This window comes from Aphelocoma coerulescens, chromosome 8 (assembly GCF_041296385.1).
Source record: "Aphelocoma coerulescens isolate FSJ_1873_10779 chromosome 8, UR_Acoe_1.0, whole genome shotgun sequence".
Classification (NCBI taxonomy): domain Eukaryota; kingdom Metazoa; phylum Chordata; class Aves; order Passeriformes; family Corvidae; genus Aphelocoma; species Aphelocoma coerulescens.
Window position 1 is genome coordinate 30,592,103 of NC_091022.1, and position 23,496 is coordinate 30,615,598.

Sequence of the window (23,496 nt, forward strand, 5' to 3'; positions counted from 1 at the left end):
ATGAGCCCCTTGCTGCTGTTGGCTGGCTTGGCTGATTTCCTGGCCACCACTGCCCACCCCAGCCTCCACGGCAGATAATGCTGTATTGGATTAGTCTGCTCGCTGCTGCATCAGGTCCACGATCAATTTATTGACTCTGTCAGAGTGGCTAGTACAGTAATTGTTACAAGAGCAGAATAGAAAGCAAGAATGTGTCCACATAAAATATAAAAATGACGTTTTGTTCGTTCTTTCCTCTTTGGCCCTATAGATCTTTATGTGTTTACACAGTGGAGAGCACTTTACTTAAGTTAATCAGCTCCTTCTACATTATTAATTGCGACAGTTAGGGCGCTACGTGGCGGCAAACGTATTATTGAGAGCATTGATCTCACGCTGACGGTGGGGACCTGGGTGGGTTTTGTATTCCTTCCCTCCTTTTGCAACTGCTTGAGGGCACTATCAAATCCCATTTCTCTGACTGACAATACACCATCGATACCATCGATCCCAGAGAGGGGCAGGAGGAGGCTGCACACCAGAAAGAAAGGAGTGCACAGAGAGCCAGGCTTGGGAAGGGGCTGCTGGAAGTTGGTAATCACAATAATTACATGCCTGGCCTGATTTCTCTGTTTTGTGAAGAGTAATAATTTAAGAGCTGAAGTTTCCCGAGTGCTGAAGATTTGCAGAGGTGGCAGGATGAGACCTTATAAAATGTGTGCAGAATGTATACCCTTAAAAAAGAAAAAAGCCATACTGACTTTTTACAAGGGTTTTGGAAGTGCCTTTGAAAGACATTTCATGAAAGTTCAGCCTTTGCAGCTGATACCTATATGAGCTCCATAAATTCCACCCAGCCTGACAAACTCCAGTAGGTGTCACATGTGACCTGGATGGAAAAGGTCAGCAGCTAAATTTATGGCTTTTGCATTTACTGGAACATTAAGATTTTTTGCCAACTGCCATATACACTTTTTAACAATTTTGCAATGAAAGGATTAGAACCACAGTCTACAATGAAGGTCAAAAATTAAAGGCCACTATCCCTACACCCTTCCCAGTGGATAGGCATTAAGCTACCTGTGTTCTAAGAATCACCTTTGCTTAATGGCACTAACCCAGAGGTCAAGGAATGAATAAGCTCCAGAGGTGAATACTTTGCAAAACAGACTGTCCTGCTCTGAAATTAATACTGAATTCCACAAGAAGGGACCAAAAGAAGCCTTTTCCTAACAGAGAAGGACTCCCCAGTTTGCAGCAGATTCCAAGTTCCAAAGACACTGAGTATCACCTCCCTAGTGCTAGACTGCCCTGGAGAAATGTAAATTACATACATTTAGGGGAAGTGACTGGGATTTCAAAAGAAATACAGCAAAATTACCACAATTTTAGTAAAACCTGTTTATATTTTAAATTTGACGAAGGTGTCTGTTCTTAGTAAGGATTGCTAACGGCATGGGAAATTTCAGCTTTCAAATTTTACCTGGCTTTAGTTTAGAACTGCAAAACACGTCTCATTTTAGGCTTTTGCTTTGATGGCATTTTCTGCTTGAACAGAGGTAGAACTGGAAAAGTTTAATTTAAAACCAGGATTTCAAGAAAAAAAGATCTAAAAAAAACCAAGAGGCTAAACTTAAAAATATCTTCTAGGTTTCCTTTCACTTGCTTTAGTTATTAATATTCAATTTTGAAAACAGTACTGACACTATAATCATAATATTCTCAGGCATATTCACTTGTGTGACCCAGCTGTTACATCATCTCTACAAACATTGGTTATTACACATGAAGAGATGCCACTGAATAAACTGCAGAAGGCAATGAAATGTAATTTTAATTATGAGATACGAGTAACCAAAGTCACAACCAACACAATGCAGCCACCTCAGAGGCTGAACACAATCCTTTAGGAAGGAACTGTTCCCTGTGAGGGTAGGGAGGCCCTGGCACAGGGTCCCCGGAGCAGCTGTGGCTGCCCCTGGATCCCTGGAAGTGTCCAAGGCCAGGTTGGACAGGGCTTGGAGCAGCCTGGGACAGTGGAAGGTGTCCCTGCCCTGCAGGACATGAAAAAAGATAAGATTTAAGGTTTCTTCCACCCAGAACCATTCTAGGATTCTATGCAATTTGGCATTGCTTGGAGCAGCTTTATACAACTTCAGGTATCCTTTTGTGCTTTTGCTATAACTACACCTTTTAAAATATGACAACAGAAAAAGTATCTATTTTTAAAGAAAAAAAAGAAGGGATAAACTGAAGTATGATATTTGCATGTGGGCTTGCATTTTTTCATCTTTACATGTGCTGAACAACGAGATTTGAGGTTTTGGAAGAACACTTTGACACATTATATTCCTTGTTTGGCTATTCTCTGGTTTGTTGGGGTTTCTTTAAGGACTTTCTTGTAGTCCTTTGGGTTAAAGATCATGTCTGAGAATCTGTGGTATGGGACCCAGCTGTACATTCACTGAAGTTGATGAGAGGAGGAGCTGGAAGATTTGTTATTGGCAGGAGTTTGTTTTAGAAATACAATAACATTTTTGTTTAATTATGCTTGTCTTTTGCTTATAGCTATGCACAGTAGAGTAAATCTAGTCTTTTTCAGATAAGATAAAGGTTAAAATTAATTTTCTTTGCAGAGGGTTTGCAGTGCAGTCTTCTGCATCTGTGGAGGTTTTATTTTGTGGCTACAGGTATTAACTCTAAGTGACTCTAAAGCCATCTTCCTTGATGTAGAGAGGGGTTTGGGGTTTTCCCAAATTACTGGTCTTGTAAGCTAAATCTGAAAGTTTAGGCCAGGTTAGACAGGGCTTGGAGCAACCTGGTATAGTGAAAGGTGTCCCTGCCCATGGCAGGGGGTTTGGAAGATCATCTGATCCTTAAGGTCCTTTCCAACCCAAGCCATTCTGTGATTCCCTGATTTCCCAGCAAGGGAAGCTCCACAGGCTCTTTATAAACTCTCTTCCTGCAAGCACCCAGGGCAGAATTTGTCCCAGTAGTGGTAACTGCTTTATCAGTGCTGTTGATGTTGAGTGAGTCTGAACAGAGCTCAGATTCTTCTCCTGGAAGCTCTTTGGGAACACGAGTAAAAGTAGTAACATTTAGGAGAAAAAGGGGGGGAAAGAAAGCTGGAGGAGAGCTGTAGTTATCCATACAATGGAGCAGCTTACTTAGGGAGTACAAAGAGCCACTTCTACACAAGCTATTTTCAGGGAAAAGCCTCACATTCAGTGACTCACAAAAGTGAAGAGGCACCTTTTGATTTTAAGTTCAAGGTTTACATTAGTAATTTTGTCTGTTTTCTCTGTTAGTATTAATTAAATTGAGATAGTTTAATTAGTATTACTAAATTTGATCATTAGTAGTAATTCATTCTGCCTGCCATACTGCACAAATATGATGAAACAGAAATAACTAAATTGTTTAATTTCATCTCATTTAATGACTTTACACTCCACCAGGACTTTCACTGGCATCTCACAGTATGTGTGAAAATTGCTCCAAGCTAGGCCAAGACCCAACTCCCTTTAGCCAACCATGTCTAATACGTCCTTCCTCATCCAAAGGCAGATCATGTGCTGCAAAGCCTTTTCCATTTCTCCAACGGAGAGCTGGCAACCTCTGGAGCCTGGGGTGGTCTTTCCTTGCCCCACTCACACTGCTCCTGTAGCATCCTGACCCCTATGGCCCCAGTGGATTTTTACAGGACTCATCCCTGGATGGGATTCCCCACAGTGTGACAGAAGTCCCTTCATGGATCCCCACAGCTGCATCCCTGAACACAAGCATGATGTACGACCTTCCATTTTTCTTAGAGCAGTTTAGCAAGGCACAAAGCATCAGGAAAAAGGCAGATGTCAAAAGTTCCCACATTCAGGAGAGATTTTTTGTTCAGCTCGCTGCCCTGTTGGCTTTCTTTTTTTGGGAGGAGTTTTGGGAAGGGGGGATTTCCTGATGAATCAAGTCATTTTTCCTCCAGCTCACTGTCTCCTGTAATTTTAAAAGGTCAAAAGTGCCAGAGTTACCTCTGTGCTCCTATTTCTGCCCGTGTTAATTTGGAGACCGGTTTTGATCTCCTTGCCCAGTAACACCTAGGACTTGCCAAACCCCCAATTCCTCTTCCTTTTTTGTGGTCTCCAAACCCAACCTTGCTCTGCCCACTTCTCAAAACATGCTGTTTTGTCTTGGTGCCCTCATCCTGGGGTCCCCAGCTGTCCCTTGGCCTGGAGTGTGCCCTGCCAGCCCCGCTGTTCCTGCTGCCCACATTCCAATTCCTCCCCTGTGCCTCCCGGTCCCCACTGACCTGTCCCCCCTGGTTTTTGCCCTGTTTTGATCAGGCTGGGCACATTTTGCTCTCCCCACAGGGCTGCTCATTTGTTCACTTCACCCACAGACAAAGAGCACAGGCAGGGGCCTGACTTTTGCGGGTATTTTGAAGGGAGTGCTCACTCCCCTGTCCAGCCCAAGTTATTTTCTCCCCTCACTTTCCTCTGTATGCTCTGAAGTACTCTCAGGGCAGCCAAAAAAAGCAGCTGAACTACCTTTGGTAGTTGTAGATCAACTACCTTTTGATCCATGATGGGTTTTCTCCTGTTACACCACGGGGAGCCCCTGGACAGGGATGTGGTGGCAGATGAGTCCCCCATAGCTCCGTCGAGGCTCTCAGAGCCAGGATGATACAGGAGCTGGGTGACCAGGGCAGAGAAAGGCCACCTCAGCCTTCAACCTCTCAAGACTGTAGTGACTTTCCCCTACTCCCTGCTCTCCAGTGGAGAAATGGGGAAAAAGAAGGCTGAAAACTACCTTTTGTACCCCAAACTGCAGAGCAAAGAGCCAGAGCCTCTGCAGCGGCTTGCTGGCAGAGCCATCCATCCCACTGGGACCCCTCGGCCCCTGGGCCCCTCACGTAGCTCCTGTGGCTCCGCTGGCACGGGACGGGGCAGGAGAGTGCCGGGGCAAACCCCTGGGTGTGTGTGTACGTGTGTGTCTGTGCGTGTGTGCTCGGGCTGTCTCGCTGCGAGCCGAGCCTGGGAGGCCCAGGCTGGGGGTTGATTTTCTTTGGATGACTTTCCCCGATTGTCTAAAGCAATAAAAGTAAAGAAACTTTGGGGGGGAGAAGAACGGTGGTTGAGGGGAGATTATTTTTGCAGCCTTGATGCAGGCAGAACTCCTGAGGCTTTGGGGGGGTGGGGGGGGTTGCTCGCCTGAGGACTGCAGGAACTGGCTTAAATTGAATAAAACTGTAAGTACAGTATCGGGGACGGCGTAACAAGGAGTTCTGCAAAAGCAACACCACCAGAAAGAACAATGAAGAATAGAGCGGGTTACGCTGCGGTGAAAGTATGTACTGGTTGTTATAACACCGTGCCTCCAGAATAAATTATGTCCCTTTAAAAAGTAATACTTTAACTGTGGAGCTATATAGAGACAATTAAGACGATATTGTTCTCCTCATTTCCCTCCCGCCCCCCCCCCCCCCGCAGTAGCTCTGTGGAAACTTTTAATGCTGCAGCTTGAAACTTGGGCCTCTGGGTCTGAAATGCCTGAGAAAGCACTGCGGGCTCTAACTGTAAAACATTCCTTCGGCGGGCCCTGGAAACAGGGCGCGCTGGCGCAGGCGAAGTTCAGAGGGATCACATGGAAATGAGGGCTGGCTGCAGGCTCCCGAGGAGCGGTTTATTTCCCTTAAACCTGAACTTGAACTTGGGAAGGCGCAGCCGGAGCCTGGGACGGGCTGAGAGCGGCCGCGAGGGGCTGGGAGCGGTGCCGCCGCAGGCCCCGGGCACCCACCCTCAGGGCTGGGGGGTCCCCGGGCACCCAGCGGCTTTGTGCCGTGTCCAGGGGGAAGCTGTACTTCAGGGAGCCAAAGGGTTTTGCTCTCATCCAAGCAAAATGTTGGAAAGCCCCGTCGCAGCGGTGTGTCTGCCGTCCCAGTTTCCACGGGACTTCCCGGCATGAGGTTATAAGCAGCTCCAAGTCCCCGTGCACGTGTTGTTTCATAAAAGGAAAGAAATGAGTGAGATCTGCTGCAAGAAATACGGAATTGTTGCACTCTCGAGCAAATTTAACTGTGCTTCCAGCAGAGGAAAATACAGGGCTTTCTAAAAACGAGGCGTAAAGCGCAGAACTCACCCCCCCCTCGCAGCACATTTGCTTTTACTTCGCAATAGTAGATATAAGCCACGAGGTGGGTTTAAAGTTGGTTTTGCCTCTTTGATTCCATGCATCCCGCTGGTTCCTTTCTCTCTTGCAAAAGCGTGTACAGAGGGGGGGAAGCAAGGTGCTGATGCCGGCGGGTGTCACCCAGGTATGGTGGCAGAGGTGGCTGCTGTCCCAGCCGCAGGCGTGGGGCAGCTTCCTCCCCTTCTCCCCACAGCTGGCCTTGGCTGGGGGGTCATATTTTGGTCATTTCTGATTACTCCCGAACAATTTTGGCTATGTTTATAGCAAAACTTTGAAAGGATGAATGGGCGAAAAAAATCCCGCTTGGCAGTAACTCAGGAAATATCTACAAAGATGTTCTTTCTGGAGCGAGATCTTATTTCAGCGTTTGTGTTAGGATCATTTTTATTCTGTGACAGCACATAAAGAGAGCGGGACAGAGCAATGAGGTCTGGCATAGCTAAAATCCCTTCTGTGTGTGTGAGGTTATATAGTTTATCAATGCAGAAACCACCACGGGCTTGGAAAAGTAAACAGCTGGCTTGGGTCTGTGCGCTGCACTTTGGAGTTGTCTGCAGGATTTAAATGGCTCGCCTGCGATTTTCGGAGCGGGGCAAATATATATAGTTTTCCTTTCAAACATGTCAAAAGGTTTTTTGCAGCCGTTTGTTTTCTCAGTTCCTTTTTTATTTGTTGCGATTTTCCTTTCTGATTCATTCCGGTTTATTTTGCTTTTACAAACGGCTTCGCCGCCACCAGCAAGTCTACAAATAAATAATAAAAAAAAAAGAAAGTTTCTAGCCCACTCGGAAAACCTTATGGCAGCGACAAATATCAGAGAAAGCCATCGTCTCTCTCAAAGATTTCATCTCACCCTCCACTTAATCCGCTTGCTGTACCTCAGATCTCAAGTAACTTTCATACTGTGGGCTCACTTTAATGGATAGAATCTATTTTTCATGAAAAAAGCAGGAAATAAGCTGTCTTTCGTACAAAGATTTACAAAATGTAATCATTGTTGAAATATTCTCTTTGAACTGCCTTGTCCGCAGGGGTGTCTGGCTCCCAATACCCCCGTTTCTTTAGAACACCCTTACAAGTTCTTCTGGTAGATCAGGTACACTGGTGGTTCTGGTCTTTGATGTCTTGAATGAATGAAAGAAAAGCATAATAAAAGAGAGCTGTTGATCAAGCATAAAATACTCTTTAAGCTGACAGAATGGCAGAGTTAACACATTCTAAGCTGCTTTTAGGTTTTTCCTTTTTTCCTCACATTTTCCTGTGCTTTGTGTACAGTGGGGGTTTTTATTTTTTGAAAAGTCTCTGATCTATGTAGTATGCCGTCCTCTAACAAAAACCAAAATGGGATTGTTTCTCTCTCTTTCTCCCTTTCTTTTTCCTCTCTCTCTTTCACTCCACTATCTTTTTTTTTTTCTTTTTTTAAACAGCAAGGGTTGCAGTTTAGCGTGGCTGCAGTCAGCTTTCAGCCGACCACGCAAAGTTTAGAAGTTATTTTGCAGATTTCAAAGTCAATTTACTAACAAATAAATGAACTTCTTTGCTTGGTTGTTTAGAAAACTGGAAGAAAACTGTAACTGGCAAAATGTTCCCCAAGTAAAGGGAAGACCCTCTGCCTAAAAGCAATTTTGTAAACCAAAAGACGGGCAGGAAAATGACCTCATTGTGAGAGAACTTTTCTTTTAGAGGCAGAGAAAAGGGAAAGTTTTCTTCCTGTAGATCTAATTTAGATCTTAAGTTCCCATACATTATTTATACATCATATTCAGAGTGCCAGCCTACTCTGCTGGCTGGGTTACATTTCAAACATTTGCCATTGATAAGTCTTTGCTGTATTATATTCAGGCTAAATGCGAATATGTCATAGCGCAGTCAATCTTTAATCCGCTGAGCTCCAGGTCGGGGCAGCAGGGGGTCCAGCACTCAGAGCATTGCTTTATACTTAAGAAACATCTGGGGCCAGCTGGGACACTTTACTGGAACATTCAGATGTCTGGAACAACAGCAGGAGTTACTGTATGAGTGTGTTTTCATAGGTTTGGGAGGGTTTGGGGTGACTTATTTAAAAACACTAGCTGTTCCCAACTTGAGGTTTGAACCCAAGCAGAAATCTTGCCTGAAGTGAGTTTGTTGGTCCCAGGAGAGAAGTGGTTTGGACTACTATACATTTTTAATAGTCAGCAGGCAAAAGTGCATATTACAAAATTATTGCACGTAATTTAATGCAGTTTGCCACAACTGGCATTCCCGCAAAAACTATTGTACGCATCGCCTGGAGACCAGTGTCCCTCCCGGGACAGGTTTTATCTGCCTCCAGACAATATAAATGTGCTCTGAGTGGGGCGTGTGACTCTCCCGGGTGCGGATGCTGGACAACCAGAAGATTCTCTCACTGTTTTATGTCCCTTTGGGGATGACCAACATGCTACCTACGTCCCTGTTGGTATTTCAGCTTGGAAAATATAATTACTGAATAATTAATCCCAGCTCTAAGAAAATAACTTCCACAGGCCCAAAGGTGACCTTGTCTTTTATATTCACCTTTCGATCCTATGCAGTAGGATCAGATTTTGGGCCTGGAGAAACTCTGGAGGAAGCACTTTAAGAGTGGGATGAATTCAGATGTGGCTGAAGGCAGTTGCTGTATGTGCAGGAGCTCTCCAGCCAGTCACACCAGAAGCTGAACTGCCACTGCCTCCCCTCACCCTAGCAACCCTTTTGAAATGGCATCAAAGGCCCAGTTTTGTCCCCTTGCTTTCACACAACGCACCGTGGGGAAGAGCCTTCCCGGCACCTCTCACAAGGTGATGCCAAAAGGCCCAGTTTGCTGCCTAACTGTTCACATTCTCATTTTATCTTTGCAACCGGAAGGATTCGTTACCCCAATTCACCTCCCTGGGGTTAATGTTCGTGGGAGCCTCAAAGTTCTTGAGGTGACTGAAATGTCATCCCCAAACAAAACAACGCTCCGCGGTGAGCCCTCTCAGGTGCCGGCGGTCACGGCTCGGGTTCGCCTGGGCTGCCCAAACAGCCGCTTTGCCGGCGAGCTCTAAAGCTGTAGGGTTTTTTTTTATTTAGGCTCTTATCACAGGTGGGTTTTCCCACCTGGGCCCGTGCAGCAATCGCTTCCTGCACGCGCCCGGGGCAGCAACGGCCACAGCACCAGGGCAGCCGCGTTTGAAGTCCCGATGGCACCGACTCGTCCCGCCACCGGGCACACAAACTGGGCTGGAACCTAAAGAAAATGGCTATCACTGAGCAGCTCTGAGCCCTGAGTGGGTATGGGGAAGCCAAACTTCTGCGCATGGAGTTTGTCAGAGTTTCAAACGTGTGAATGTCCTTAAATAACCTACATTGCCCGGAGAAATAAGCCAACTGTCACACCCAGTTCTGGATTCCACATTAACAACCTCCTTCCGCGGCGTTAAACTTTGCCCTTGAGGACTTTTGTTTAACTTCTTAATTCGAAAAACAGATAGGGAGGGTGCACAGCCCTGGCTTTCTGCACGAGCTGAAAGGTCCCATTGTTGGGGCAGGAGATGTGCAGGTAGAAGCAAATGGAACAAGTTTGGGTTTGATTGTCATTCTGGTTGGAAACACGTGAGCGGTGCTCGCGGGGAGGCCTGGGGTGAGGGACGGCGTGCAGGAAGGCTGGTTTAAGAAGGTTTTCATAAACAGTGGGCCTGTTCCTGGGCTCCTGACTCGGGCAGAAACTGCTACAGGAGTCAATGAGGCACTTTGAGCTTTTTGCCTGTTAAATACCCAGAATCACAGAATGTTTCCTTGCTGTTCTTCCTGCGCTAAGGAGCTGATTGTCAGGAGTGGCTGGAGGATTTTTGTGTGTCTGCTATCTCCAGAAATGCATAAGAAACAAATAGACTTGCTTTATCAGAGAACCGTAATTGCCATCTCAGACTTCCTGTTTAGGATTCAGTCAAGTAGATATTGTTTATGGATCATAAAACCTTACTACTGTGAGGATTCTCAAATACGAGTTTCAACTTTCATGGTGCTGTAAATTAGGGGGGGGAAAAAAAAGTGTGATAATACTCCTTGGAGAACAGTAAAATAGAGCTCTGCAATGGTTAAATGGAATTTTATAAGCACATTCAGTGTGGAACTGTTTTGCATTACATGAGTTGAATACCTTAGAGATGACACACATCTGCAGGCACTTTATTAAATCCTTAGTCAGCACTTTTCAACCTGATGAGATTACTTCTTCATTTGACTGGAGAAAGGGAAGCAAAGATCTCGTACTGGACTGCAGAATTCTTTCTGATGTTTCACCTTGAGCGCTGGAGAAGGACAGCACGATGCTCGGCAGGACAATACAGACTCGTAGTGGCACCGACAACTGTGTGGCAGCAATTTTACTGAGCTGGACCTTTAGCTCCAGTGGGTTCATTTAGCTCTAAACTCGCTGGGAGAACAGTACTGCAAAGTAAATAGAAGGGAAATAAAACACCGGCTCTTTTATGAAAAAGCACGGAGATAATATCATCCTGACTGTACTGTGATAGGGCCCATGATTTAAATGGGGATTTTAAATTAAGAAAGGCAACACCGCCTTCTCCGAGTGGGTGCAGTCGGATAAGTTACAGAACTGAAGGGATGAAATGGGTGAGGTGCTTAGACATTGAGCAGCACTCTAAAGCAAGGCACAAAATACTTCAGCCATCTAAATGTAGGGATCCAGGCTTCTTCTTTTCATTCTAAGCTCCCTAATCATGCAAAAAAACCCTTCATAGATCCCAGCTATCGGGTCTCCAAGTGCCTAATACGCTTCCTAGACGTTTTCATTTGAGGCCGGAGGTCTCCTCTCCCTCGCAGAGAAGTTTCACAGGTGCTTCAGAGGAACAATGGTGCTCTTCAGCCCTAATCCTGGAAGACTTAGACGTGTCTAGGAGGCTTGAGGGGGATATGAGATCTTAATATTAAAATGATTAGCAGAAAAAGGAGGATCATTCTGTGTGTGCGCTTCAGCTGTAAGATGCTCTAAATTAAACCGGTGTCCCGAGAGCGGTGCTGGTGGGATCTGCTGGGTAAATGCGCTCTCTGTCTCGCTGTTCTGCTGCCTCAGCCCATAAAACATCTCATGCAAGTGGGGCTGCAGGAGCAGCCGGAGCGGGACACAGCTGTTGGCGAAGCGCTCCGAGTTTGGGTCCTGTAAAAGCAGCTTTTCAGTCAAGGCCATGCAGAGCCCCGGCAAGGAAGTTTTGAAACGAGCTTGCGGTTTGGTTTGGGTCGCTCCTGGAAGGGTTAATTAAGTTTTTCATTGGTATTAAGGCCGAGCAGTGTCTGCAGGAGTCATATTGACACCCTAGTGCATGGTAACTCTACTCCTTTATTGACATGTTGCTAGTCAGGAGCACAATAGCGCTCTGTGTCTGCAAATCATTGCTAAAATCATCTCAAGAAAAAAAAAAGTTTGAAAGCCCAACGCGAGACAAAGGCCCCAGAGCTGCACTGCGCCGCTCAAAACTCCCGAGTCAGCAACTTCTATTGATTAAAAACTAACCTTTAAAGTAACTCGCAGAGTGTGTGGTTAGCATTTAAATTTAAACATGTCATGAGTTGATTTGTGTTACTGAATACCAACTCCGAAGGAGTTACATTCACATCAGATTTTTTTTTTTTCTAATTCCCTTAAGCAGCTAAAGTATTTCATGAAATGTCAATAGGGCAGGGGGGAAAAAAAAGGTGTTTTGGAGGGAGGGGACTCGCGCCCAGCCTCGCCGTTTCTTTTCCCATGCAAATAGTCACCCCAAAAAGAAAAGTGTGGGGAGCGACACACAATAATTAGACCTTTGTCTAACTTTCCCAAGTGCCAGAGAAAGACAGATTAATTAAATATACAACAGTGTTGGTTTTTGGAGTGGGGGTCTCTCTTGCTGTGGAGGTCATAAATTAGGCAGAATAAATAGTTCAGTGTGTTGGGAGCGGGGCTCGACGTCAGCGCGGCTGGCGGCGGTGGGAGGGCGCAGCGCCGCGCTTGCGGATGGCGGTCACGTCTGGGGCTGTCTGGTTGCCCTTAGCAACGAGACATGATGTAACACCGGGATGAACTTGAACTTGGGGGACTTGAAAAGGGAACAATAGACCAGAGCAATCAATAAAGCCTATTTCAGTGAAGGATTACAGAGCCGCTCTGGGGTAACCTTGTCTGCGAGGCGCGGGGTGAATAGCGAGATGCGTGAAGGAGCGCGGGGCGGCGGGGGACGGACCGATGGAGCGGCCGGGGCGGCCGGACACACGGACCGAGGGGCGGGGGGGCGGCGGAGCCCGGCCGGGCCAGGGGACCCCAGGGCCGCCAGCCCCGGCCCCGCGCGGCCCCACCTCCGCAGCCTCTGCGCTTCTTTTTCTTTTTTTTTTTTTTCCCTTTTCTTTTCTTTTTTTTTTTTTTTTATTTCCTGCTTTAAAAAAAAAAAAAATCAGCTTTTGAAAACGAGGGAGGAGTGGCGAGGGCTCCCGCCACCGGCGGGCCATGTGCCGGGCCAGCGGCCGTGGAGGAGCCGGACATCAGCGCTGGAGATGGGAACCATCGCCTGGAACTGTTCAGCCCTTCCACTCCACGGCCTCGCAGCCTTTAACCCTTCCACTCCATCACCTCGCAATTTTAACCCCTCTATTCCATCGCCTCCCTCTCTACTCCATCACCTTGCAGTTTTAACCTCTCTACTCCATCGCCTCACAGTGTTCAGCCCTTCCACTCCACCCTTTCGCGGTGTTCAACCCCTCTACTCCATCTCCTCTCAATCTTTAACCCCTCTACTCCATCACCTGACAGTCTTAAGCCCCCTGACTCCATCATCTCTCAGTCTGTAACCCCTCTACTCCATCACCTCGAAGTTTTAACCCCTCTGCTCCCTCCCTTCTCAGACTTTGCCCCCTCTCTTCCCTGCTGGGCACTGCCACAGTTCCTAGTCCGGCCAAAAACTGTCATGCTGAAACAACAAGCGTGAGGGACAGCCCTGAAAAGTTTGGAGAAGTTGGGAGCTGGCAGTGGCCAGAGGTGCCGGCAGTGGCTGGAGATGCCTCCAGCACAGCACAGCACAGCCCACACTCCACGTCCCTGCACCCTCCTAAAAATCAGTAAGGCCCCGCAGTCAGGGAGGGGAACGGGACTTGGCTTCGCTTCACGAACCCTGCCAGAACTTTCCTCTGTTTATAAACTTTACATATGAGAACTATTTCGTTTAATTGCAGCCTGAGTAAGTCTAAATATAAAATCTGTAGGCAATAGATGGAGTCGATATGGGACCGGTGTGTTTGTATTCAGAAGGGCGAGCAGAGGAAGAGTTAGTTAATGAGGTGTATTGGAAGCAGGACAACTTCTCCAATCCTGCTATTTATTTTACCAGTTCCTACCTCCATGGCAAGACCACATAATCTCCAAGTCCCACATGAAACTTGCCTCAGAGTCTTCTGTAAATGTTCATAAATCCTCCCCGAGCTGATTGTGCTATCAATCACGTCAGAGGCCGAAAACGAGCGGAGGAAAAACTTGGTAAAACTTGTCATCGGGCTGTGCACGCACACAGACACACCTCATATATTACAGGAGCCCCAACAAAAAACAGGGGGTATCAGCAACGGCTCTTTAATACCTGAGTCTTTCTTGTTGTATTACTTTACTCCAGGCTAAATAGTTGCCGCTTGTTGGTGTATTCCCACAGCAATATGTCATTGCCAAGGAGCATCCCCCCGCGCGCACGGTCCCAGGGCCTAACACTGCTCTCATTCATCCCGGGTTCAGGTTGGGCTGACCCTGCCGGGGCTGAGACGGGCTCTCCCCGGTGCAGTGGCACTGCCCCGGCTCCAGCAGAGCCCACTCCAGCTTCCCAACTGTGTTTATTTTCCTATGGAGGAGCGAAATTGCTTTCTGTACTCTGGGCATCTGCGCCGTTGGGTTAAGGACGGTATTGTTGCGGGGCTGAATTCCCAGGGAATTCCCTCCCTTTGGGAAAAAGAAGAAAAAAAGAAAAAAAAATATTTTCCCTAAGAAAAGCTATTAGTTGAGGCCCACGTTTTGTTTTGAAACACAAGTACGGGCAGAGGTACGGGACATTTTCGCTGATCCACTTTTCCCCAGATTTGCTTTATCCTGGCCTTTCTCTAGCGATCCACATTTCTCCTAAGAAAACAGCCCTGTTGTTGAATTTCTGTGCATCTGTTCCAGCGAGACAGTTGAAGCAGGGCAGTATAAAGCAACAGATGCTTATGCTGGCACATGCCTAAATACCCAAGAAAACCCCGACTGCAGGGTGATAAATGGCACAGAGAGGCGAATGTGTATCGCCTTTTCAGGGGATTAGACAAAAGTGAACTGGAGGGATCTTCAAGCCATCATCTATTAAAAAGATTGATAACTTGTAACGTGACATGACCCCCGCGTTCATCTGTAGCTATGTCCAGCGACTGTCGGCGAGGGAAAAAAAATATATTGATTTGTACAGTATTTTTAATTAAGCTTTGTAATTAGGTCAATTCGTCACGGTCTCAATTAGCCCCCCTCTTGGCGGAGGAGGCTGGCGGCGGTGCCCGGAGCCCTTGGGGAAGCGGCGAGAGCGGGCGGCCGGGGCTGACTCTTCTGCTTTCTCTTTTGCAGTCCTGGTACCTGGGATAAAAGTCTCCGCTTCCCACCACGCACCGGACAGACCACCAGACCCCTTCCCACCTCTGTAACACGGAAGCAGCAGCAACGCAGCGCAGCGACTTCACATCGGCGGAAGGGGAGGCGAGCAGACACCGACAGCAAACTCGTACATGGAAATGGCAAACGTTATGGTTGAATGGCAAAGGCCGTAACTTTCTCTCGAGATTTGATTTTAATTTTTTTTTAATTTTTTTTTTTTTTTTTTTTTTTAGACAACTTTAGGACTGTTGTAATTTCTCATATGGTGCTGGAAATGGTTGGGCTTCATAACTTTTGAAGTGTCTCATTGGTAGTGTAAGCGTTAGGTGACACTGAGTAGAACTAGCCTCTGCTGCTGCTTACCAACTCGCTGTTGTAACACACTTTCCATATGGAGCCTAACTGTTTTACAGTATCCTCATCGGATTTTCCCATACAGGTGTGAGACTTCTTGAGAAATCATGAAACACACTTAAAACTATAACTTTTGTAGTAGCTGAATTCTGCAATATATAACTTACCGGACAGACATAGAGCATGTTTTTTTTCTGTAACATATCGGGGAAAAAAAAAAAAATGCAGGTTTCTTTTTTTTTTTTTTGGTTGTTGTTGTTGTTGTTGGGGTTTTTTTTTCTTTTTTTTTTTTTTTTTACAGTCGGCACTTAGAGACGTAACATGAACCATAAGAGCATTGTCAACAATTTTTTTCCACTCGATTGCAGAGCGATTTAAAACATCAAACTACTACTATTCACTAAAAAAAAAAAAAAGAAAAAAAAGAAAAAAAGTTTGAAATGCTGCACTTACATTTAAAAAAAAACATTTTTCAACAATTTTCAACAATTACACAAAAATTCACACAGAAATGGGGAAGTTGGTCTGTTTTGACAGAAACTGACAGGAATCAATCAAAACAATCGAATTTTGAATTGAGTAAAGTGCAATTTCATTGGATAGCTAAATATCTTTGTAAGATAGAGATTGTTGAAAATTCTATTTTTGTTTTCCAAGTCCTTCCACCCCAGGACTCTAAATTATTGGGGTAAAAAACAGCCTTGCAAGAAAAAGGGGAGCTATTTTTGCTTTTTATGTTTTTTATTGTTGAACTTGTATCCCTTTAAAACTGAAGGAAAATTAAAAAAAAAAAAAACAAATCTAATGGTGCTTTTACCACAATATGTTAACTACATTAAATGCTAATTAATCATTTTCTGTTATCAAAGCACATAACTAAAATGAAATCATAATATCTGTTAATTTTATAAGCTAAAAGTCACTATAATGGATTATGCCAATTCTGACAAATTTTACGTGTTTCCGGCAATATAGGGTTTATCAGTTCTCAAACACCTTGGGAATAAGAGAGAACGGTCCAGAAAGTAAAACACCTTCGTGTCCCTGAACTGGTACATTTTCTGGACTGTGAAGAAATCATTACAGAAACGAACGATGCTGATCTTACAACTTATGCCAGTTCAAAGCAAGGGCACTTGCTGAAGAAGAAAAAAAAAAAAAAAAACAGACAAATAAGTAGAAAAAGAAAAAAAAAAAAAAAAAAAAAAGAAGTTTGGACCCCAAACGTCCTGTATCTTATGTACAAAAAAAAGGAAAAAAAAAGAAAAAAAAAAAGAGTGCAAGTGATTTTTTCTATCAGACAGCGGAGCACCCCTTTGCTTCACATGCAACTTTAAGAAGGTTTCCTATACTATACATATATATACGTTCTGGTTGGCGAGTCCAGCTAATCAGAGAAAGTCTCTGCATGTTCTAGTGTTAGTAACTAATTTTTATATAGTTAATGTAGGGTAAAGTAGAGTGCATTAAGACACAATATTGTAATCCCTATTCCAGGCACTTGCCTTTAAACTATGTTTGTTCGACCCTTCAGAAGGGTTTCTACTACTGTCCTATACAATCAAGTAACTGAAATTCTTGGGAAGACACTTTGCTCCTCATCTTTTCCCTGAAACGATGTTTTGTTTTGTTTTCTTAATTTGCACGAAACAAAAAAAAAAAAAAATTCCATATCAATGTGCCTTGCCCTGGATAGCGATTATTTGTGGAATTGTTGCACATGTTCCTATATTGAAAGGGGTTTTTCCCTAGTCAAGCATTTGGAGACACTTTTTGTAAATGTGACTTTTATGTCAGCCATTGTCAGTTCCAACATCTAGAATTAAATAGGATGTTAGTTGTTCCGCAGATAGGAGTAGTGTTTATTGTCCTGTATGGTCAGTGGCAGTGCTATTCTGAGATCTGTAGATGCTAGATTATCAGTATTTTTGGATGTTGCTGCATTTTACCTTTTATTTGGAGTCTTCCTTTTTTTGTTTTGTTTTCTCCCAGATATATGAAAATATGCAATACCTGCTTATATCATGTAGAAAAGCTTAGCAATTATTAATTTTTCTTTTAATTTTTTTTTATTTGACCAAAGTTGGTGCTGCACTTGACGCAGTGTGTTTTAGGTGTTTGTCTTTGTACTTTTGTGATTTTTGAATGCACATGCAGGAAGGGCTCTTCTTAGAGAAGCAGTCAAACTGTGAAGCACTAAGCTGAACCCTGCTTCAAGCAATTTTTGTTTTACAACTGTTCCTTTCACAAGCAAGCCTTAAAAAAAAAAAAAACTTCCTTTTTCTTCAGATCCCACACCCATTTTTATTAGCAGACTGCAATCAATCCACATTCAATAAAAGTATATAATGCCCATTTTTATATGCACGTTTTTAAACTTCCAAGTTCTGAAAATTGTTTACTGGTTATTCTCTATTTAAGGAAAAAATAAAATGTTTTGGATTTTCATATGTGTCTGATAAGTGGTTGAGTAGTCATTTTGCTCTATTGTATTGTGTGATTGTTAGTATATGGTATCACATCCTCTAGCCAGCATCCTTTGCCTTCCCTATAGCACTTAGCTGGGCATTACTTTATTAAGACATATGTGCACTAAAAAAAAAAAAAATAGCAGCTTTCAGTGCTTCACAGTGAAGGGAAAAAAGCCTAGACAAACATTTTGTCAGAACCTTGCTATGAGACAAGGTATTACCAGTAAATTGGTTGTATATACAATAAAATTGCACCCTTTTTTAAACAAAACAAACTAAGCAATAGTTTGGGCAGTTAGTTGTTTTTAGTGAGCATGTTGTAGTCATGGCTGCAAAGAGAGAGAATTAAACTGCCCACTCAGAAGATATGTAATTTGTATGTTGTATAGTTTTATTGATTACACTGATTTATTCTACCCTATTTTATAATGCAGGACTTTTGTAATGTTGTTTAAATGAGGAAAAATTTCTGTCAAATTAGCTTAGTGGAATTTCTGATTGTTCGTTATAAAGGCAGCGTTCATAGAATTGCTTTTTTTTTTTTTTTTTTCCTTTGGGAACTGGATTTAAGTTAAAAACTTTCCCGTTTCCTTTTTTTGTATGTATTTAAATACAGTTATTTTTCTTCTCTCAATGGTATAGCATATTCCTATGCTTGAGAAGTATAGGCTACTGAAGAACCATTGTAAATGGACATTACAGGTATGCTGTATTTTTGAAGGTATTTTTGTCATATTAAGTTTGATGACGCTAAAGTTAGGGAACTCTGAGCAGAATTGCGAGAAAAAAAAATGTTTTAAAGGCTTTAAAACATTAGGTAGGAGGTCAAGGGTGTTAACCAACAGGGGTTGTAAAGTATTACACACTAAATTCAGTTTGCGTTCACCTTCCTCTCACGCAGGAAACGCGGCACTTCCGTTCTGTGCAGGTGTAGAGAACAAACAGTGTTTTAGTCCTCCTTTAGAGGAGCGGGGAGGCCAGCAGGGATGGGCAGGAGGGATGGAGCATCCATCCACCCACCCAGCCAGCCAGCCAGCCAGCCAGCCATCCATCCATCCCTGGATGGTCCTGGTGTGCGGGCAGCAGCAGAGCCCCGGCCCCGCGCCGGGCGCTCCTTTGGCGTCACCCAACAACTTTTTTTACCTCCCCGTCTCCTTCTCTCCAGAACCGTCAGACGCACAAATTCTCTGACCTGTACCCACCCCCGCCCATCCAAATTTAAAGCCCTAGGGATGGCTTAGCAAAAATTGACTTTTCCCAAGTTAATTCCTTTCTTTTTTCCCCTCTTTTTTGTTTGTTTTTTTTTTTAATTTCTTTTGAGCGAGGGCACTTGCTTTTCTCATGCCGCACACCCCAGCAATGCCATTATTATTTATTCTTCTTCCTTTATAATAAAAAAACTTTCGGGCTTCGAGTTTAGGCAGCCATGGTACACTTTGTCTCTGTTGCTTGTTCCCCCTCCCCTTAAGGTTGAAGGGGAAAAGAAACACCAAGTTTTCTCAACTCCACAGTATTCAGTCAGCCCACAGGAATATGCAAAATCCCTCTAACATTTTTTTTTTCTTTCTCTAGTTCTCTTTGTTCCGTATATTTGCAGCTTTGTAGTAACAGTGTTATAAAATATTTACTGTACAAAAATACAAAAAAACCCAGATACATAGCCTAAAACAGTTTTTTTTTCCTTGTGGTGAATTATTTTTTTTTTTAAGAATGTCAGTTAATATTGTACTTTGCATTGTGTCTCTGGAAATATCTTTTTTTTTTTCTTTTTTTTTATTGGTAGAAGGCCTCCATCGAACAAAATTAAAACCATAACCGGCATGACAATGTAAGGAGAGCTTCAATGGCACCTAAACAATAAATAAATAACAAAATCAACCTCATGAGGTCTGTCAGAGGCAGGTCTTGTGAAGTTAACACTGCCTGCTAGGCAGGATTTTCATTAAATCAAGCTTACAATGCCAATTTTGTCTTGAAGTCAATGCATGTATTACTGTTTGACAGTAAACCCAGCTATGCCATCATCAAGTCCAAGGCTGCGCAATAGTCTAATTAGTATCGAGTACATTTTCCTTTTATTTTTTCCAATAAAAAAGCAGTGGGATGAAAATTGCTTTGATATATAGCAGGTAACATTGAAGCTATTCCATAGCACTTAACTGTAGTGAATACTGTGTCACCAATTCTGAAATCAATTTAATGTTTAATGCAAATCCATTACATGGTGCTATTACAGGCTGGCAAAATGATTTACAAAAATGTGACAACTTGGGCTCAATTCACTCTGCTTTCCAACAATGTAAATGCATAGCAGTGTTTATCTGCATGAAAACTATGCACTAATCTATCTGAAAAAAAAAAAAGAAAAGAATATATCAACTTTGGTATCTACTTTCCGTTTACTTCGATCCTTGCCTTTTCGGTCATTGTTATAATGCCAGCTTTAGGACAGAAAGAATTATAAGAAAACCAGCATAATACCTGATATATTAAAATGTAGTGCCTGTGAAATCTGTATTATATTGCTCTTCTGAAGTAAGATTTTTCTACACCGGTAGCCTTCGCTGTCTGTCAGAACCTTCTGATATAGGTGATGTAAAATAACCGTACAATATTAATGCATGCTATTCCATAATGCTTAGTAGCTGTATGAATATTACTCAAAGTTATGTTAGTCTTTTTTTCTGACTTGGTTCTTGTCAGATAGGTTTAAAGATATTTCACTGAGAACGCAAATTCTGTCTTTATTGATTTGGGGTGTTTTCAGTATTTTGGAGGTATACATTTACTTAAATTCAGTATTACTTGTGTTTTGGGTTTTTTTTCTTTTTTTTCTTTTTTTTTCCTTTTCTTTTTTTTTTTTTTTTTTTTTTTTTCCTAGAGGGCAGGACATGGTGTTTGAGACCAGAAATCCGTGCCTGGTAAGATTTTAGTCTCGAAAAGCTACCCTAAGAATTCAGAGAGCTTGCTCTGAAGAACAGTTCAAATTGAAGGGACAGTCCTTTAAACCCACAAACGAGACCGAGCTCATGTTGCGAGAGATTTCTTAATGGGCAGCGGTGAACCAGGTACCCATGCTTGACCCTTCTTCACACCAGACTTCCTCATATAGAAAGAAAAAAACCCTTTAAAAAAAAAAAAAAGAAAAAAAGAAAAAAAAAAAACCTCATGTGGTTGTTTAGTTTCATGCACAGTTGCAATATTTTTCTTCAAACAAACTCTGTACAAACTTTGGGCCCGATTCATAAAAGCTCCTTTGCTATTAACACGGGAGGCTGGTGGGCTTTTCTCCTCCAAATTGAGGGTGGGCTTAGCCCTGGCGAGCTCTGCTGGCCCTGCTCTCCCTCCCCTTCCCCTCTCCGTCTCCCCCAGCCCCGCGGAGACCAGGAATCGGTGGGAAGGGGCTGCGGAGGAGGCGAGGCAGCGCAGGACCATGCTCCGAACCCCAGAGGTGCAGGTTGGCAGGAGGAAAAGGGGGAGGACGGCTCGGGCCAGTGCCGGGGGCTCGGGACACGGCGACTCGATCACAAAAGAGATCTTGTCCGCACCAGAACAAGACGCGCTCGATCGCTACCTCTGAGCTCTAGAGAAACCCTCCGTCGGGGCGAGCGCTCGCCCGCAATGTGAACTTTTGTACTTTGGACGCCTTTTTTTAGGGAAGACTATTTTCCACTTAGTTAATCTTCTATGCTTGAGCATGAACAAAAACAATTGTGTTGGGTGAAATCCCCCCCTTTTATCTGCATCCACAAATTAATATGAGGGGCAAAACAAAAAGAAGATGAGTTTCTAGACGGAGCATGGTAGGGCGAGAGCGCCCGGCTCGGCATCCGCCACTGATGCCGCTCGTCCTTGTTGCCGGCGCCCCGTGCCCGGCTGCAGCCGCTGCCTTGGGGACAGGGCCACGAAATTCTTGGGAAATACAATCAAGGAGAAATCTCCATTTTGGCTGGCTATGCGGGTTCTCCTGAACTCTGCCCCAGCCCAGCCCAGTCCCTCAGCGGCGGGTTGAGATTTGAGGCGCTAAAATTTCCACCGGCCGTGTGAAAGATCTGCTGCAAATTCACTTGACACCCGTGTTAATACCATGTCGTGTTCATTTTTTTTATGAGTCAGGCCCCTCGTGCCTCTAGTATACTTGTATTGACTCTCATAGTTACCATTTTAGTTTTACTGTGTTCTGTGAAAAAAATTGTAATTGGTTGAGAATCACTGTGGGCATCCATTCTTATTCAACTAAGTCTCCGCAGGTTTTTTGAGCTGGTGTGGATTAGTTTAACTCTTGTATTCAACCATTAGTGCTACCACCTTCTCACATTACAATACAATTACTGGAAGCAAGTACTGCATTTCCTATGCAACAAAAAAGGAAAATAAAAAATTGCTAATGCTAACAGGCCGTGTTGTTATTTACTCCCAGCCGGGCACGGGGTGGGGTTGCGGCTGTAGGACCGTGAGCATCGCCGGCCGCCGCGGGCTTCAGCCTCTCCTGGCCCCAGCCCTACAGCCTGGACAGGCTCCCAGGCAGCAGCTTCATCCCAAATCATGGGGGTATTTGGTTAGATCGAATCGCTCTTGTCACATCGGCCACTCTTCGCCGTGTTTTTGATGTCCCGCCACACAAAATCGTTCCTCGCTCGGTATCGGATTAATCCTCAGCAAATCTCTGCGGATTAACTGTCCAAATTAAAGACATGAAGCACACCTAGGAAAGATCCAGGAGATTAATAAATGCTGCAAATGCTACATCTTTAAGTGTAGCTAAGCGATAAAAATATTACCAAATTTCCGAGGAGCCGTGGCTGCTGGGATTGACCTTGGAGCTGCCCCTCTCTGCAGGGTTCTGGGTGCAGAAATAGGCAAAAATTAGGCTTTTTTACAAATGTTAAAGTTTCCTTCGAAGTTTTTCACTCTCCAACCCCTTTTGCTTAAAAGATAGGCGCAGAATTTAGTATTTGCAGCAAGGGTTTATTGCATTTAAGCAACCCCGGTTGTTTTCTACTTAAAAGCAGACACTGAGGACGATGGAGGGTGAGGGCTGGTGCAGCTCTGCCGCTGCCCTCAGGGACAGGAGACGGGGGGTGCCGTGACCCCCAGCCCTTCCCTGGGCAGCACCAGCTGCAACACCAGCTCTTCCATTTTATCTGGGGGGAAATGAGTGTTTTCTAACAAATAGCTGCCTGACACTCATAAACCGCTGGTATTTCCTTTCTCACACCTCCACAGAGTTTTGGTTTTGGCTAAAAGGCCAGGGCGGGAGGGTCAGGCTGAGCACAGCTCTAATGTCACCATCCCCAGGGGGGACCCTGTCTGTGCCCCTCGCCATGTCCCGGTCGCTGCCTCCAACGTGGGCAATGCTGGCACTGATGCACAGAGTGGCAGCTGAGGACAGGTTGGAGCCTGTTCAATTTGGCTTTTTTTTCTCATAAAGGAGACCAGACAGTAAGGAAAAGCCAAATCTGTCCTCAAAGAAAACACAGTACCCCAGGCAGGCGCTTGCCAACACTGTTGGCCCCTTTCACCCCCACAAGCTCTGGGAGGAAGGAGGGAGAAAGAGGGGGGGTGAGGGTGCTGAGCCTGTGCTCGCTGTCCCAGTTGGGTGAAAAACAGCCCATATGGTGGTGGTAGTGCCCTGTCGGCTTGGAAGTGAGCCCAGGTGTGGACCAGAATGTCCCACGGGGCTGCCAGAGCTGGATGCTTCTTCCAAGCACTGGCTGTGAGCATGGGGGATTACCAGGAGGGGAGGGAGGGACAGGAACTCACCTGTGTACATCACAGAAAAATTAAAACCTGCTTAAAAAAAGTGCAATGCTAGGACAAAGGGAGGTGTTGTCCATTGGCTCCAACTGCTCCTCACCGCTGCCCGTTCCCCATTCT

At 44.5% G+C, this 23,496-nt stretch overlaps 1 protein-coding gene across 10 annotated transcripts in view; it reads left to right on the forward strand.

The window, feature by feature from the left end:
* NFIA (nuclear factor I A) overlaps positions 1-22,013 on the forward strand; it is a 250,083-nt gene extending 228,070 nt beyond the window's left edge. For all 10 annotated transcript variants that reach the window (XM_069023557.1, XM_069023548.1, XM_069023547.1 and 7 more), the window contains one exon: positions 14,768-22,013. In XM_069023557.1, coding sequence (XP_068879658.1) covers positions 14,768-14,785 — 18 coding nt within the window. In that variant the 3' untranslated portion in view covers positions 14,786-22,013. The remainder of the gene's footprint in view (positions 1-14,767) is intronic.
* Positions 22,014-23,496: the final 1,483 nt, after the last annotated feature.